Source organism: Xenopus laevis, chromosome 1L (genome assembly GCF_017654675.1).
Source record: "Xenopus laevis strain J_2021 chromosome 1L, Xenopus_laevis_v10.1, whole genome shotgun sequence".
Classification (NCBI taxonomy): Eukaryota; Metazoa; Chordata; class Amphibia; order Anura; family Pipidae; genus Xenopus; species Xenopus laevis.
The window spans coordinates 91,529,003-91,545,713 of NC_054371.1; the positions used below are offsets into that span (position 1 = coordinate 91,529,003).

The window sequence follows — 16,711 nt, forward strand, 5'->3', positions numbered from 1 at the left end:
GTATAAATATTTATGCAAGAAAGGGGCTCAGTGCCACCTCCAGCAGTACCTTCAGGGTAACATAGTTAAATAAACATTGTTAAATACCCCAATGAATGAATAATGTATACATATAATTCATTACTTCAATAGGCATAGATTCATAAAAAACACGTGTATGTTTTTGCCCATTATACAATATCCAGCAATATTAAACTGCTCCAGTTAATAAAGTACAAATTACTAAAAAAATAGTAAGAAAGGGATATTACTATAAAATGCCAGAATTAATAATTAAAAAATTAATAGTCACTGCAACTGTTTGGTTTTTTGTGGGTAGTATTAAAACAGAATTTAAAACATTAACTTTTTTACATAAGTCACCTATTCCCCATCCCCAAATGATCTACACACTAAACCTGACAAAACTTTACAAAAAAAAATATATACAGTATATATATATATAAATTACCTAACATTTGCAATTGCCTTTTGAGAAAGCTGATAGCGAAATGTGCGTCAGGGCAAGGATTGGCTCTAATTGTTTTTAGATATTTATTCCTGGAGGGTTTGTGGTGACTGCATTTGCATTTATTACCCATTTCTCTAGTACTCTTTTTTTTAGCTGTGGACAAATTCTTGGGGAAGGGGAATGAATTGCTATTGTCTAGAGAAAGACACTTCCTAGTTGCATTATCTTTTCTTTAAATTAAGTGTGGCTAACTAATCTGTAAATCATCTTACAATGTGAATTCTAGATACAGAGCAGAGTCTGCCTTTTTACTGTAAAAGTGTCCTGAATGAAGCTAAATCAGACTGTAAAGATACAGTATGTTAATAATCATCTTCATGTTTGTAAAATTATTATGTCAAAAGGGTAGAGGCCAAATAGAAGACTCTTTGGTTGTCTTCAGCTCTGAAATCTACTCTACTATACTAATTACAGTGTCTGTTTTTCTTTCAGTTATGCAGTGCGGTGTTCAATGAATTTTTAAACTGTAAATCATAATCATGAGTTATTTAACATGTTAGCATTCTAACAAAGGAGTGAAGACAGCAGTACATGTAAACCAATGACTAGAGTATGATGGAGAATGACCTGACCTGATTATACAGAATATAATTAATATGTTTTTGTGTAAACACGTAAAACAATTATTTATGTGTATTTTAATTTTCCAGTGAAAAGCTAGCTGCTGATTGATTACAGGTATCTGTGGATGATCAGAGACAAATTAAGTGGCTACTAACTTGATTATATCATGTAAAGCTAACCCTATGTCAAACCCCTTATTTTTACTGACAGATGGAAAATTAAGAATTGTTGCAGACTGGGCTTTTTATTACTTTTACCAATGTTCTCTTATCTAACTGTAATAGAGTGAAAGGGGAGCCTGGGTTCTAAGGATATAATGTTTTTCTGAGTAAAAACTATATAATAGCTTCTGATTTGTTGCAGGTATTTATGAGTCGTCATTTCTTGTATAACTGCAGTGAACCTACCCTGGATGTAAAGATTGCCTTTTGTCAGGTGTGTGTTTCTTCCAGGTAAAACAAGGTACCGTATGAATTTGTATTCCATTGTTCCTTTGAAATCTGTTATCATTTCACAGTGTTGTGTATATTTGTCTGCTAAATGTCATATATTTGAGTATTCACTTCATCATGCAGAGAATTTAAACAAATATTCTTAACATAAAAAAGTGTTTGTTTTAACCTTACCTGCCCAAACTGAAAAAACCTGTAGCTTTACACACTAATGGGCAGATTTATCAAGGCGTCGAATTTCGAAGTGAAAATACTTTGAAATTCGACCATCGAATAGGTGTAGTACGATAGTTGAAGTCAAAGGTTTTTCCGGTAAATTAAAATCGTTCGATCACACAATGAAATGCTTCGTATCGTTCAATTCGTACGATTTAATCGTACGTTTTTACAAAAAAACTTAGCCAACGGCTCATGTAGGTTATAGGAGGTTCCCCCATAGGCTAAACAGCAAATTGCCAGGTGGCAAAGTGTCGAAGTCGAAGTTTTTTAAAGAGACAGTACTTAGATTTTCGAAATGTAATGCAAATGTTTGTTTTTCAGATATCTTGTGCAAGTTAAAAGAATATTCTTTAAAGGAATGCTGCATTCCTTTATATGTAGAACATGTGCAATATTTTAATTATATATTAAATGGATGACTGACTATATTGCCCAGAATTTCCTTTCCTTATGCACTTACTTCCTCTGGTAAAAGCCTGACTCAAAACTTTTAAAACAGTGATGTGAATAAGTGGGAGCAGACACCATGGGGGAGCTGGAGACAGAAAGGGACCCCCCCCCAAAATTCTGTGTCCTGCAATTCTTGTTCCAGACAGATATGAACCCCCACACACTCCACAATCTTCATGCCGGTACCCTGGGGAGTCCATCGGTCCCAAGTTATGCCACTGTTAAATGTTCAGTGCTAAATGTTCACAGACAAATGGGGGGCATTTTTAGCGCTGGCTGAAGTTTAAATTACCCCACAGTTTTCCCCTATAGCTCCAGCTTTGCTGAAGCCAAATGGGTGCATCCCCACTGATTTTTACAGGGGTATGATGCAGGCACCTCTGGAATGGCAGCTCTAGTTAGATTCACACTGTCTAATTTGTGAATTATAGACAAAACTTGTATTGTTACTGAAAGTATTAAAAATGTACTTCACTAAAATTATTGTTCAGTCCCTGTGGAGTATACCATAATGCTAGCAATGAGGAGACTAAAAGTTATTTGTCCTATAAAAACTGAATTAAAAAATTGAATACATTTCATATAAAATAACTCAATTTATCCAAAAAGTATACTTTAAACTGTCTGTTTACCACCAACCCTTGAGGACTGGTATGGCACATTTTAGCTGGAGATGCTGTCTAATGCATCATTGATTCTCCAAGAGTTGGAAACTGCCTAATATCCTCATACATATTATAGTCTACTTTAATTGGAAGATTTATCAAGGGTCGAATTTCGAATTTGAAAAACGTCGAAATTCGAATTCAAAAAGACTAACCGAAATTTATTAAAAAAAAATCAAGGTTTTTTTTTTGCAGGTGAATAGTCCATACTCTTTCGAATTAGTCTGAATTTGAATCTTACGAATCGAAGTAATAGCGCATTCGAATTGTAGGAATCAAAGCTTTTCCAAAAAAACCTTGATTTTTCAAAGTCCACCAATTGACTCCAGGCAGGTTCTAGGAGTTCACCCATAGGCTAAAACAGCAATTTGGCAGGTTTTAGATGGCGCATGGTTGAAGTCGATTTTTAAAGAGCCCGTGCATGATAAATTTTGTTATTTGAATTTTCACACTTTTTTTAAAATTCAAATCGAATTTGGACTATTCCCTAGTCGAAGTACACAAAAATTTGCTCGAAATTCAAACTTTTTAATTTCTAATTTTCAACTCGACTTTTGATAAATCTGCAACTAAGTATACAATATACAGTACAGAAATAAAATTATATAGTGAAAATTATAGGCAAGCAACATCAGTCCTGTACATGTCCTGCCCTGTCAAAGTTGTTCCAGTCACTGGTCTAATTGGCATCTTGGAGTCATGTAGAATTTTTCCCCCTCTGAGGCAAATTTGATGGGGGATTTTTGGCTTCCTCTGGATCATTTAGCAGTTAGGCAGGTTTTAAATAGACATAAAAGAAACATTGAATATTTATTATAAAAATCCATAATTCATTAATATAACATAATCCAAATGTGATACAAAAAATTATCAGTCACTTTTTAAGGTACATTTTATAATGCCATTTTCCTCCTTTGTGATTAAGAATTGGAGCAATTCGTTTAAACGAATTTAAACTAATTGTTTATGTCTATGGATAGTCTTAATGCCGGGAATCCATCTTAAAACTTTTCATTGCAATTACTGTATAAGGCTCAGTAATGGGATTTTAGGGACTTTTAAAATGTACTTCTCAAGCTTGGCATACAGGGAATTTTTCCTTAATTTAGATTAGAAAGTACAAGTATGGGACCTGTTTTCTAGAATGCTTCAAACCTGAATGACTATGAAGCAGTGTTGGACTGGGACACCAGGGGACCACCAAAAACGCTTAGGCCAGGGGCCCACCCAAAAACCTTTAGACCAGGGGCCCACGCTAAGTATTATTTTCTTCCTCTACTCACTCAACCTCTATTCTCCTATTCTCTTTTCTTTACATACTATAACCTAGTATTCCATCGATTTAGCTTCTTTATTCACATAGAAATAGGCAATGACCATGAAATAGGCCAAATGTTTAGAAGCAGGAGGGCCCACGCCCGCTGGGAGTTTTCCTGGTATCCCAGTGGGCCAGTCCGACACTGCTATGAAGATTTTCATTCATCCAGGTCATGGTGTAGTATAAGTAATTCCTAAACAACTGGACTTGCTGAGTAATCGTTGAAGACGTTTCACTACTTATCTGAACAGCTTCTTCAGTTCAATTGAACTGAAGAAGCTGCTCAGGTGAGTAGTTCAGTTTAACTGAAGAAGCTGCTCAGATGAGTAGTGAAACATCTTTAGTAATTACTCAGCAAGTCCAGTTGTTTTAGAATTACTTATAACCTGAAGTTTTTGGACAAGGGGTATTTCTGTAATTTGCATCTCCTTTAGTGATGAGTGAAAAATAAGTCAATGGCCATTTTTTGTTATGGTGACTTTTTTGTCTTGGAAACATTTCTGTTGCAGCAAATTTTTCCGTGGCAAAATTTTGCTGCAGTTTCTTTTAACCTGAAAATTTGAGGATTGACTGAAAATTACTGTAACACCTATTTGGGCCACTCGGGGTTAATTCACCAGCTAGAACACTAGAGCATGGGTTACACTGCGACTTACACAACAGGGTCAGGGCCTTCGCCATGTGGAAGTGTTCCCTCTATGGTGTAGTGCAACTACATCCCCCAGGCTACTGTGCATACAACAAAAGATGGGCGCCAGGAGGTTCTTGCAGTAAAACAGAAACGGTTTATTTAACTATGCACGAGGCAAGTGACCACAGGTTTAGTACTCACGCAGGAGCTTGAGGAAAACAGCATATTGAGAGTTCACACAGATCAAAGGCAGGCTCACACAGAGAGTACACAGGCAAATGCAGTACAACCTTTCCCTCCTGGAAGTTGTCAGGAAAGCAGCTTCTACCCTACAGTCCCTCTTCACTGAGGTCCCTGACTGGAGGCAACACACAGAGCCTCTGGGAAGCTACTCCCTTACTGCAAATCCTTGTTGGAGCTTCAGCTGCTCTTTCTCTCTATCCTATCTGCCTTTCTCTCCTAGAGAGACTATGACAAGTCTGCCCTAGTATATCTGTTCCTCATTCACGGGGTTTCCTGGTCCCCGACTTCTTCTTCCAAAGCACATGGGCCTTTCTGGGCCTAGCTGTGCCCAGGCTCTCCTGAGCACACCCAGCTGGATCACCATCCACAGGCCAAAGAGGAAGTGGCCACTCCCTACACACACTATATAGCAGTGTAGCAGGGGAGTGTCATTCTCTCCTGGCAGATCACTCTAAGAAAAAGGTGGGGGCCTTAAAGCTGCAGGGCAGATTACCCAGTAGGGGCCCCTACATTACCCTTGAAAAAAATCAACTCAACCTTTTATAAATAACCTTTAATAAGTGTTAAAAAGGCATTGGGTACTGGGAATTTGCTCCATAGACTCTTAAGGAGAGTAGGAATGACCTGAAGGGCCACTGGGTTAATATTTAAGGTAACTAGGAGGGATTAGACTGGCAATGATGCTTGCAGACAAAGAGTTTATTAGCAAACATAAAGTAGAAGATTAATTTACTAGCACAGGCGTTCAAAGTAAAACAAAAGTCCAAGAACAGGTACACTTTAGCCAAAAAGGAAAACAAGAATCAGGAACATCATCATGGGAGAGAGTCCTGGAACCAGGTCAGACTGGAACAAGGACAGACTGGAAAGTAGGAAAGTAGGAACATAGGAACTTAGGCACATAGAACAGGTGTCCAGCTGGTTTGGAGACCTATGAACTGGTAGTGGGGGGAAGTCAGCTCATGCTTTAAACAAGGGCCCTCTGCTGGGAGCTAACTAGGAATTAGGCTGCACCTGCCAGTAAATGCAGAGCAGTGCCAGGGCTAACCAAAGGGACCTCATAACAGGTTAAGCCTATACCTCTAATCTGCCTGAATAACGAAGAGGCAAGGCAACAAGCAAGGCAACAGGATGCAACACACAACGTCCCCAATTCAAACTCAGGAGAGGGATGATTCATTACAGAGATAGAGAGTACAGATAGTAAGAGCAGCTTTGTGCTCCATCAAGGATCTGTAGCAGGGAGTAGCTTCCCAAGGCTCCTAGATTGCCTTTAGTGAAGGGACCACAGTGGATAGGGTGTCAGGCTTAGATTTCTTCTCCCTGGCCACTCCGCTGGGTGGGATCTGGACCACTTTCAAGGTATATCTGCCTGAAGGAATTCACTTACTGCTTGACTAAATCTTTATGGGAGTCACATTCCTCAACTGTCTCTTCCACCTGTCCTAGTCTATGATGTATGTACAGTATATAGTATATCACTGTAAGTAAAACCTTTGGGACATTTGTCTTGTACAAATAAACTGTTACTCTTTTGTTTTACCACAAGAACCTCCAGCATACAAGGCCCTAGCCTGAAGTGTTTGAGTCACATGTAACCCATGCTCTAAGCACTAGCTGGACATTAACTCCTTTTGGTCTGCTTAGCCCAAGTTAGCATTACACATATTATTGCTCAACTGCTATAATATTGGTGCTGAGGTTAAGGGGAATGATAAATGACTTGGTGCACCTGTATTAGGCTGGGTTCATGCCAGCCAGAGCAACTTAAATATCAGACACCGTACCGTAACTAGAGGGGGGCGGGCCCTGGTGCGTGACGTGCTGCCGGGTCCCCGCTCCCCTTCGCATGGCCCGCATTTCAGTGGCACGCAGGCTGCCGGGGGCCCTGAGGGGGTGCGGGCCCTGGCTCGCTCGCACCCCCTGCTCCCCCGGTAGTTCCGCCACTGACCAGACACATTTTAAATAATCTGGTATAATTTTACATGGTATACTAGCCATTTTGGATTGGGGCCTATATTCATAGGTTGGATTAAGGTGCTTTATGCATGACCCCATCTAAAGTACTAGTGGCTGGCATGCTCTCCCTGATAATACATCTTAAGCGGGACACTTGACAGGTGGATCCACTATAGCCTATGCTCTTTCCCAATGCTATTGAACTGAAATCTCCAACAGACCGCAGCACACTGACACGCTGTTTCAGTAAATTTTCTTTGTGATTTATTGGCTCATTTGCAGTAGACAAAATAATGCGACGTTTCGAGTCACACAGGACTCTTTATCAAGCATGTGGTTACACTCGTTACTCTGTGTTAAATAGTGATCAGTGGGGGCGGGGAAGGTCAGGGGAGTGATGGGCGGGGACATTAATTACAATGTAACATACATTGGATACAAAAGATACAAATTCATTAAAAATGTTAAAAAATTGTTAAAAAGTGTTATATTCCCTGGACATATGTCCATATATACTATTCAGTGTATCAATCTAGTGGTAATTACAACAAATCATGTTTTTATATTGGCAAATCATGTTTTTATATTGGCAATAACCCAACAATAGGAAAAAGTCTCTTGTTCAGTGTTATCCTTTCTGGCAATTCTGTACAAATCAAATCATAGTATTGGAAGATCTGAGACGCTTGTATTACCTTTCTTGCAACATTCTATTCCATGGTTTCTTATGCAGAAGGTAATAACTGCACTCAGAATTTTCCGACTCCCAAACCATTCTTACTACCCTTTAAAGAAAAAAGAAAAAATTGTTAATCTTCAAGGAGTAATAACTGTAACACTCAAAGTCTACTAACCTACTGATTAATAAATAAAGCAGGAGTGTAATCTTTATTCAAACCTCTGGGCCACACTGTGTCAAGCCTGTGAATCCACTGCATCTCCAGCTTATGCAGCAGCATGAATCTGTCTCCCCCTCTCCTAGGTAGTTCAGCTGAGTCAATAATTTGAAATTTTAGCTGGCTAATTGAATGTTTTGCTTGCTGAAAAATGAGCGGGTACCGGTAATGTCGTTAATCCCCTACGAATGGTGGATTTATGTTTTGATATTCTGTCCTTAATCTTTTGGGTCGTTTCCCCCACATATAAAAGACCACATGGACATTTGAGCAAATAAACGACGAAAGTAGATTCACAGGTGTAATATCGATTGATAGCGTATTTTCTGCCCGAATGTGGATGATAAAATGTGTCCCCTTTAATGACTGAATTGCACTGTGTGCAGTTCAGGCATGGGAATGTCCCAAATTTTGGTTTTTGTAAAAAGCGAGTGTTTGGTGATTTGCTGCTTCCCACATCTGCTCTTATGAGTCTATCTTTAAGATTTCTTGCTCTCTTGTATGCTAGCATTGGTGGCAATTGAAAACTGGGCACATCTGGTAGGCATGACTGCAATATATGCCAATGTTTACGTATAATCTGCCCAATATGTTTGCTTGCTGTATTGAAGTTACTTACAAAGGCCAACCTATTCTCTTTTTGTTTACCTCCTCTTTCTCCTTTTAACAGTGCCTCTCTGCTCCTTTGTTGAACTTTCTCTAAGCTGGTACTTAAAACCTTCTCATTGTACCCTCTTTTTGTGAATCTGTTCGACATCTCCTTCAACTGTTCAACACATTCCAAGGGATCACTGATGATGCGTTTTGCCCTCACAAATTGGGACACTGGAAGTGAACATTTCAACGGTTCTGGATGAAAACTAGCAAAGTGTAAGAAATTATTTTTATCTGTTGATTTTCTATATAAGCTAGTTTTCAATTTATCACCCTCTCTCGTAATTAATACATCCAAAAAACTTAGGGATGATTTGTCAGAGACTACCGTGAATTTTAGAGTATTCTCCATCTGATTGAGAAATTGATGGAACAAATCTAGGCTATCACAAGAGCCTTCCCAGATCAACAACAAATCGTCGATATATCTCAAGTATAGACGACAATGTGATTTAAAGAGGTGATTGTTGTAGATCAGGGTATCTTCTAAATGGGCCATATAAAGATTTGCATATGTGGGGGCCACCTTACTTCCCATGGCCGTACCCCTCAATTGCATGTAAAATGTATCCCCAAACAGGAAATAGTTCTGATGTAGAACAACTTCTAATAATAAGAGAAGAAAGGACTTTTGTTCAGCTGTGTATTCTGTGGCATTTAAATGGAAATTAATAGCATTAAGACCGGCCTCATGACTAATAGACGTATAGAGGCTACTAACATCAAAACTGTATTTTGAATATAGTTTTGACTGCCGTGGAGAATGGAGTAATTGGGGAAGATCTTAAAACTTTTCTCATTAAAGAGAATCCCATTACACCCGTGTTGTATACCTTACCGAAAATCCACAAAAATCTACATAACCCACCAGGCCGCCCTATTGTAGCGGGCACAGACTCAGTTCTGTCCCCTTTGGCTATTTACCTTGAAAAAGTGCTACAGCCTCTAGCACAAAACACAAAATCGTATGTTAAGGACACAACCAATTTACTTGAACTGCTTGATAAAGTTGTATTACCAAAGCAAGAAATCTTACTTGTCAGTTTTGATGTTAGTAGCCTCTATACGTCTATTACTCATGAGGCCGGTCTTAATGCTACTAATTTCCATTTAAATGCCACAGAATACACAGCTGAACAAAAGTCCTTTCTTCTCTTATTATTAGAAGTTGTTCTACATCAGAACTATTTCCTGTTTGGGGATACATTTTACATGCAATTGAGGGGTACGGCCATGGGAAGTAATGTGGCCCCCACATATGCAAATCTTTATATGGCCCATTTAGAAGATACCCTGATCTACAACAATCACCTCTTTAAATCACATTGTCGTCTATACTTGAGATATATCGACGATTTGTTGTTGATCTGGGAAGGCTCTTGTGATAGCCTAGATTTGTTCCATCAATTTCTCAATCAGATGGAGAATACTCTAAAATTCACGGTAGTCTCTGACAAATCATCCCTAAGTTTTTTGGATGTGTTAATTACGAGAGAGGGTGATAAATTGAAAACTAGCTTATATAGAAAATCAACAGATAAAAATAATTTCTTACACTTTGCTAGTTTTCATCCAGAACCGTTGAAATGTTCACTTCCAGTGTCCCAATTTGTGAGGGCAAAACGCATCATCAGTGATCCCTTGGAATGTGTTGAACAGTTGAAGGAGATGTCGAACAGATTCACAAAAAGAGGGTACAATGAGAAGGTTTTAAGTACCAGCTTAGAGAAAGTTCAACAAAGGAGCAGAGAGGCACTGTTAAAAGGAGAAAGAGGAGGTAAACAAAAAGAGAATAGGTTGGCCTTTGTAAGTAACTTCAATACAGCAAGCAAACATATTGGGCAGATTATACGTAAACATTGGCATATATTGCAGTCATGCCTACCAGATGTGCCCAGTTTTCAATTGCCACCAATGCTAGCATACAAGAGAGCAAGAAATCTTAAAGATAGACTCATAAGAGCAGATGTGGGAAGCAGCAAATCACCAAACACTCGCTTTTTACAAAAACCAAAATTTGGGACATTCCCATGCCTGAACTGCACACAGTGCAATTCAGTCATTAAAGGGGACACATTTTATCATCCACATTCGGGCAGAAAATACGCTATCAATCGATATTACACCTGTGAATCTACTTTCGTCGTTTATTTGCTCAAATGTCCATGTGGTCTTTTATATGTGGGGGAAACGACCCAAAAGATTAAGGACAGAATATCAAAACATAAATCCACCATTCGTAGGGGATTAACGACATTACCGGTACCCGCTCATTTTCAGCAAGCAAAACATTCAATTAGCCAGCTAAAATTTCAAATTATTGACTCAGCTGAACTACCTAGGAGAGGGGGAGACAGATTGATGCTGCTGCATAAGCTGGAGATGCAGTGGATTCACAGGCTTGACACAGCGTGGCCCAGAGGTTTGAATAAAGATTACACTCCTGCTTTATTTATTAATCAGTAGGTTAGTAGACTTTGAGTGTTACAGTTATTACTCCTTGAAGATTAACAATTTTTTCTTTTTTCTTTAAAGGGTAGTAAGAATAGTTTGGGAGTCGGAAAATTCTGAGTGCAGTTATTACCTTCTGCATAAGAAACCATGGAATAGAATGTTGCAAGAAAGGTAATGCAAGCGTCTCAGATCTTCCAATACTATGATTTGATTTGTACAGAATTGCCAGAAAGGATAACACTGAACAAGAGACTTTTTCCTATTGTTGGGTTATTGCCAATATAAAAACATGATTTGCCAATATAAAAACATGATTTGTTGTAATTACCACTAGATTGATACACTGAATAGTATATATGGACATATGTCCAGGGAATATAACACTTTTTAACAATTTTTTAACATTTTTAATGAATTTGTATCTTTTGTATCCAATGTATGTTACATTGTAATTAATGTCCCCGCCCATCACTCCCCTGACCTTCCCCGCCCCCACTGATCACTATTTAACACAGAGTAACGAGTGTAACCACATGCTTGATAAAGAGTCCTGTGTGACTCGAAACGTTGCATTATTTTGTCTACTGCAAATGAGCCAATAAATCACAAAGAAAATTTACTGAAACAGCGTGTCAGTGTGCTGCGGTCTGTTGGAGATTTCATATGATTGGAACCCATGGCAGAGTGGGAATTTGGCTGCTAAGCACCTGGTCCTAAAAAGGAAAAGAAGCAGAGGTGAGCGCTTCATACTTGTGTGGAATGCTATTGAACTGGTGATTTCTATATGGGAGAATATGCAAATTGAGGGGCTCCACTTAGGGGACTTGGTAGAGAAAGCGTCATTATATGCTGATGACATGCTTTTATATTTGACTGATTCCCAGAATGCTCTCTAAGCCATGATTCAATGAGATTTAGTAAAGATTAAATACACAAATTTTACCCATAAACAACTTTTCACAAAAGCAGCCCCGAATGATTGCAGTTGAGTTTAGTGTTTGAATTTAACTATTTATGGATACAGATTCACAAGGACCTAAAATTATATGAGCAACAATATATGTCTCCTGTCTCACTGGTTTATGGGAGATGGTTTATTGTCAGTCTCTGACTCACTGACTTTCGCAGGATTTCGCCAGGTGAATTTTTGCTCAGGTGAACTATTGTTTATCAAAGTATGCAAATTTTAGTTTGTTACCCTTTTTATCAAAATCTATTTCGTCAGGTTCTGACTGGTGAAATAATACAATGAAGCTAAATCCTTAATATTATTATCAGGGCCGGATTTAAATAGCGGGCACCCCTAGACCCACTAACGTTGGTCGCCCCGTCCCATCCCTTTTATTCACACAAATTTTCATAATCGGAACCGGAGCAATAGGGATTAGCGCGGAGGAAATAAAAAACTATCATATCTCCTAAGCAGCATGCCTCCCCCCTAAAATCCTGCCGCCCTAGGCCCGGGCCTAGGTGGCCTTTCCACAAATCCAGGCCTGATTATTATGTCAGTGAAATCATATCCTGTATTCCAAAAAAAGTCATAAGCAAAAGTCACACACACGTTTTGTCATATTTAAAATGGGATTATGTTTACAAGTTGTAAGATATGTTAATCATATCTAATTTACACTTTTTTTTAAACATTTGAAGCTCATGCCATATTTGTTTTAGGGTGGGCTAATGGCCTAGGACAATAGAGGATCTCTGTCTTCCTTTTGATTTCTTGGACATTTTTAATAAGAAAGTATACATATGACCTTTATATACCCACTGAATTTAAATTGACATAAGTGTAAGTAAGTAAGTTTCACTAGAAAGGAAGTAACACTAGAGAAAATTCGCTATGACATTTTTTTTGCCAACAAATCATCTCTGACTAAAGTTCGGCAAAGTTCTTCTGCTGAGATGTAATTATGCATTTTGATAAATACTTGTATTCGTCACAAAACAATGTCTGACATAGTTTGTGCAAAGTATGGAAGAGACTTCCGAAATGGAAATTCGCAGGTAAGTAAATGTGCCCTGAAGAGAGAACAAAATCATAAAGAGTAGCCCGTTATCATTTATCTAAATTAATGTAATGAATAAAGAACCCCCTGTTGTAAAATATGAGGCTATTATTAGTCACAGAGGAGTTCCATGACCAGATAAAAGTACAACAGGGAGTACATTATAATTTATAATTATACAAGTTTCAGTTAGTCACGTGACTTATAACTGATGATATTACTAAGCACCATTTTATTTATAGGTTAGTCATGTCTCTTGTATATTATATAGTGAATAAAATACCCCCTTTTGTAAATTATAAGGATATTAAAAGTTACCGAGGAGTTTCATGACCATATAAAATACAGGTCATGGAACTCCGAGGTAACTTCTGATATCCTCATATTTTGCAATAGGGGGTACTTTATATATTATAATACACAAATTTCAGTGAGTCATGTGAAATGACATCAGAACTCACCGTTTATAACTGATGACATCAGAACTCACCATTTATAAGGATAACATTTACAAGATATTCATGGCTTTTGTGTATTATAAATGTATTATTTACACTTGATTTACAACTGCAGCATAAATTACAGAGAAATAATAATAATAATAAGTACTGTTTCAGTGATGTTTAGCATCATTGCCCCAGCTGGTAGCAAAGTTCTACAATAAGACAGCTGCTCTTAAAATCAAGCAATAATCAATCACAACGTGTTCAGAATTATTTTATCTTCTGCGTGGGATATTAAATGCCATATTCTGTTACATGGCAAGCATATAAGTGGAACGTGGTACTAATTCAATTAACAAGTTCCCTTCGGACTTGGCATTTGATAAAGTTCGTAGAATTTGCAATATCTTTCCTTTGTGTAATCACACAGACTTGATTAAGGTGTTTGCAAAAATAAATCAATTTGTTGAATCTACCCATATTCCAAAATGCTAAATGTTAAATGTTTAAATTTGTTTCATTCAAGAATACAATGAATGCACATTTAGTTAGTGAGGAGTAAGTTTAGGCATTAACTTGCAATTAAGCCTATATAACTACAGTGGCTAAGAATAATTATCACTTTGTGAAATATAAGGTTAAAAAACAACAGTTGGGTTAATTTACAGTGCTGCTGCATTGTGCAAAAATTTACACAATTGTTACACAAATCAACAACATTCATTAAAATTCAGGTACAGGATCCCTTATCCAGAAACCTGTTATCCTGAAATCTACGAATTATTCGAAAGCCATCTTCTATAGAGCCCATTTTAAGCAAATAATTTCCTTTTTCTTTGTAATAATTAAACAGCACTTTATCCTAACTAAGCGTCATGAATCTATATTTTTGATAAAACAACCCTATTATGTTTATTTAATGTTTATATGTTTTTTAGCAGACTCAAGCCAGTTTTCAGATATTGTTTTCCTGTTCTGTGTTTCCCTAGTTCATGGTTCAGATGGAACATAATTTGACCAGTTCCACTATCTTTGGTCTAAAGATTATACTAATGTACTATAAGATATCTGGAATTAATTGGGATGATAAACTCCTGGCATTGATGCATCAGGAACAAAGCCTTAAGTTTGCTCATAGAGGCGGGTACTTTCAACTATGTAGGCATGCTGTCGATTTTTCACTAGGTGCAAATAACCATGTGAGATTGGTGGGCCTTTATTTTTTTGATGCTGTAACTCTTGAAACAATGCATAGGGGCTGATTTACTTAGGTGCAATTGTTTGCATCGGAATGCTTTGCCACACTTCACACAGCTTCGTCAGATATTAATTATCAGTGCACACACTTATTCATCATTATGCAAAGTTACGTCTCGGCAGATGAATGCTTGTGAAACGTCGGCAGCAAAAAATTTGGCAACGTGAGCATTTCATAGCGAACTTTTGCTAGCATTAATTTCTGCCTAGTGAGCCTTGATAAATTTGCCCCCAAATTACTCATCTGAATACTGAACCTTATCTAAATTCTAAATTGCTTCAAAGTTGGGTACTTTGTGCACAATTTAGTATTGAGAAAAATCTGTTTTGCTTAAATATACAAAATATATTTTTGAATATTTCTTTAAATAGCTTGAATGTCCCAAAAGTCAAGTTCAGAGAGATTTCATATTTGCAAGTATTCCATGCAACAGTTTTCTATTGCTTCTTGTTTCTACAGTTTCAAGATATAAATAGACACAAATAAATCAGACTGAAAGGGTTAGCAATGATGCGGCTTTCAGATTTGAGTGCAGAAATTTTTTTGTGATATGAGCACTGCAATATACATAGCCAAATGAAATAGGGAGGTGATGTATTGGGATTTTAGATCAGCTAGTTTTCAATTTGTTGTTCATTTAAAGTATATGATTCAGATGGTGTATGGGTCACAGGCTGCACAAACCTACACTTTTAATATCAGTCAGCACAGTGTAATCTTGCCATCCAACTATGTTGGCAAAATATCTGTTCAATCACACAATTGGCCTGTGTGGGATCAGCATTTATCCAGGTGCACATGGTGTTTTTCTCAATGTGATTCATTCTCTTGATACTCTTGAGAAAATTGCCCTGTGTATGCCAAGCCACTGCTGTACCTAAAACACGCTGTGTGTACCTGGCCATAATGGGCACAAGTTGTTTACAAAAACGAAGCACTATGTGCATTTATTTATTTGATTGATTGACCCACAGAATGTCACAGGGGCTACATGGGGTTGTATAACTTTAATATAGTATAAATCCAATTAACCCCTTAGCTTACACCACCATTACAGGAAGACTACACTTTCTACCAGTCCTTTAGTCTCCTCCATCACAGTATTATTATTATTATTATTAATAATAATAATAATAAAACAGTTCAAGGTTCTGCAGCATGTTAAGCTTTTTTTCACTTCCCACTTTCCTTGCACGTCCATCAAGTTCAACCTTTTATCTTTTTTCAACCTGCCTAACCTGGCCTCAAAGGGGGAAAAAATTCATTCCTGACTCCAAAATGGCAATTGCACTTGTACTATGAGCTATCTTCCATAACCCTGTATTCCCCCACTTGCTAAAAAGCCATCCAATCCCCTTTTAAAGCTATCTTATGTATCAGCCTGTACAACTGATTCAGGGAGAGAATTTCACATCTTCACTGCTCTCACTGTAAAAAACCCCTTCCGAATATTTAGACGTGACCTATGTCAGCTGGAATGACCCACTGATAAAAAAGCAGTAGAGAGATTATTATATGGTTCCCCTTATATATTTATACATAGTCATCATATCACCCCATAAGCACCTCTTCTCCAGCGTGAACATCCTTAAATTTGCCAGTCTTTCCTCATAGCTAAGATTTTCCATACCTTTTACCAGCTTAGTTGTCTTCTCTGTACCATCTCTAATACAATAATGTCCTGTTTGAGCACTGGAAACCAAAACTATATGGCATATTCTAGATGGAACCTTACCAGTGCTTTATACAGTGGAAGAATGACCCCCTCCTCCTGTGAATCTATGCACCTTTTTAATACAGCTCAAGACCTTATTTGCCCTTGATGCTGCTAACTAGCATTGCTTGCTACAGTCAAGTTTATCATCTACAAGGACTCCAAGGTCCTTTTCCATTATTGATTTGCCTAGTGCATTCCCATTAAGGGTATAAGTGGCTTGGATATTTTTACAACCCAGGTGCATGACTTTACATTTATCAACATTGAA

The 16,711-nt window shown here is 37.7% G+C and overlaps 1 protein-coding gene across 6 annotated transcripts in view; it reads left to right on the plus strand.

Annotated features, from left to right (window-relative positions):
- The window catches only part of mapk10.L (mitogen-activated protein kinase 10 L homeolog), a 142,878-nt gene that overhangs the window by 47,083 nt on the left and 79,084 nt on the right, over window positions 1-16,711 (plus strand). For 4 of the 6 annotated variants that reach the window (NM_001355484.1, NM_001355482.1, NM_001355483.1 and 1 more), the window contains exon 2: window positions 1,439-1,510. In NM_001355484.1, the coding sequence (NP_001342413.1) occupies window positions 1,439-1,510 (72 nt within the window). Of the gene's footprint in view, window positions 1-1,438; window positions 1,538-16,711 lie in introns of all 6 variants that reach the window. The other 2 variants (XM_018253341.2, XM_041585104.1) reach the window with 2 other exon arrangements.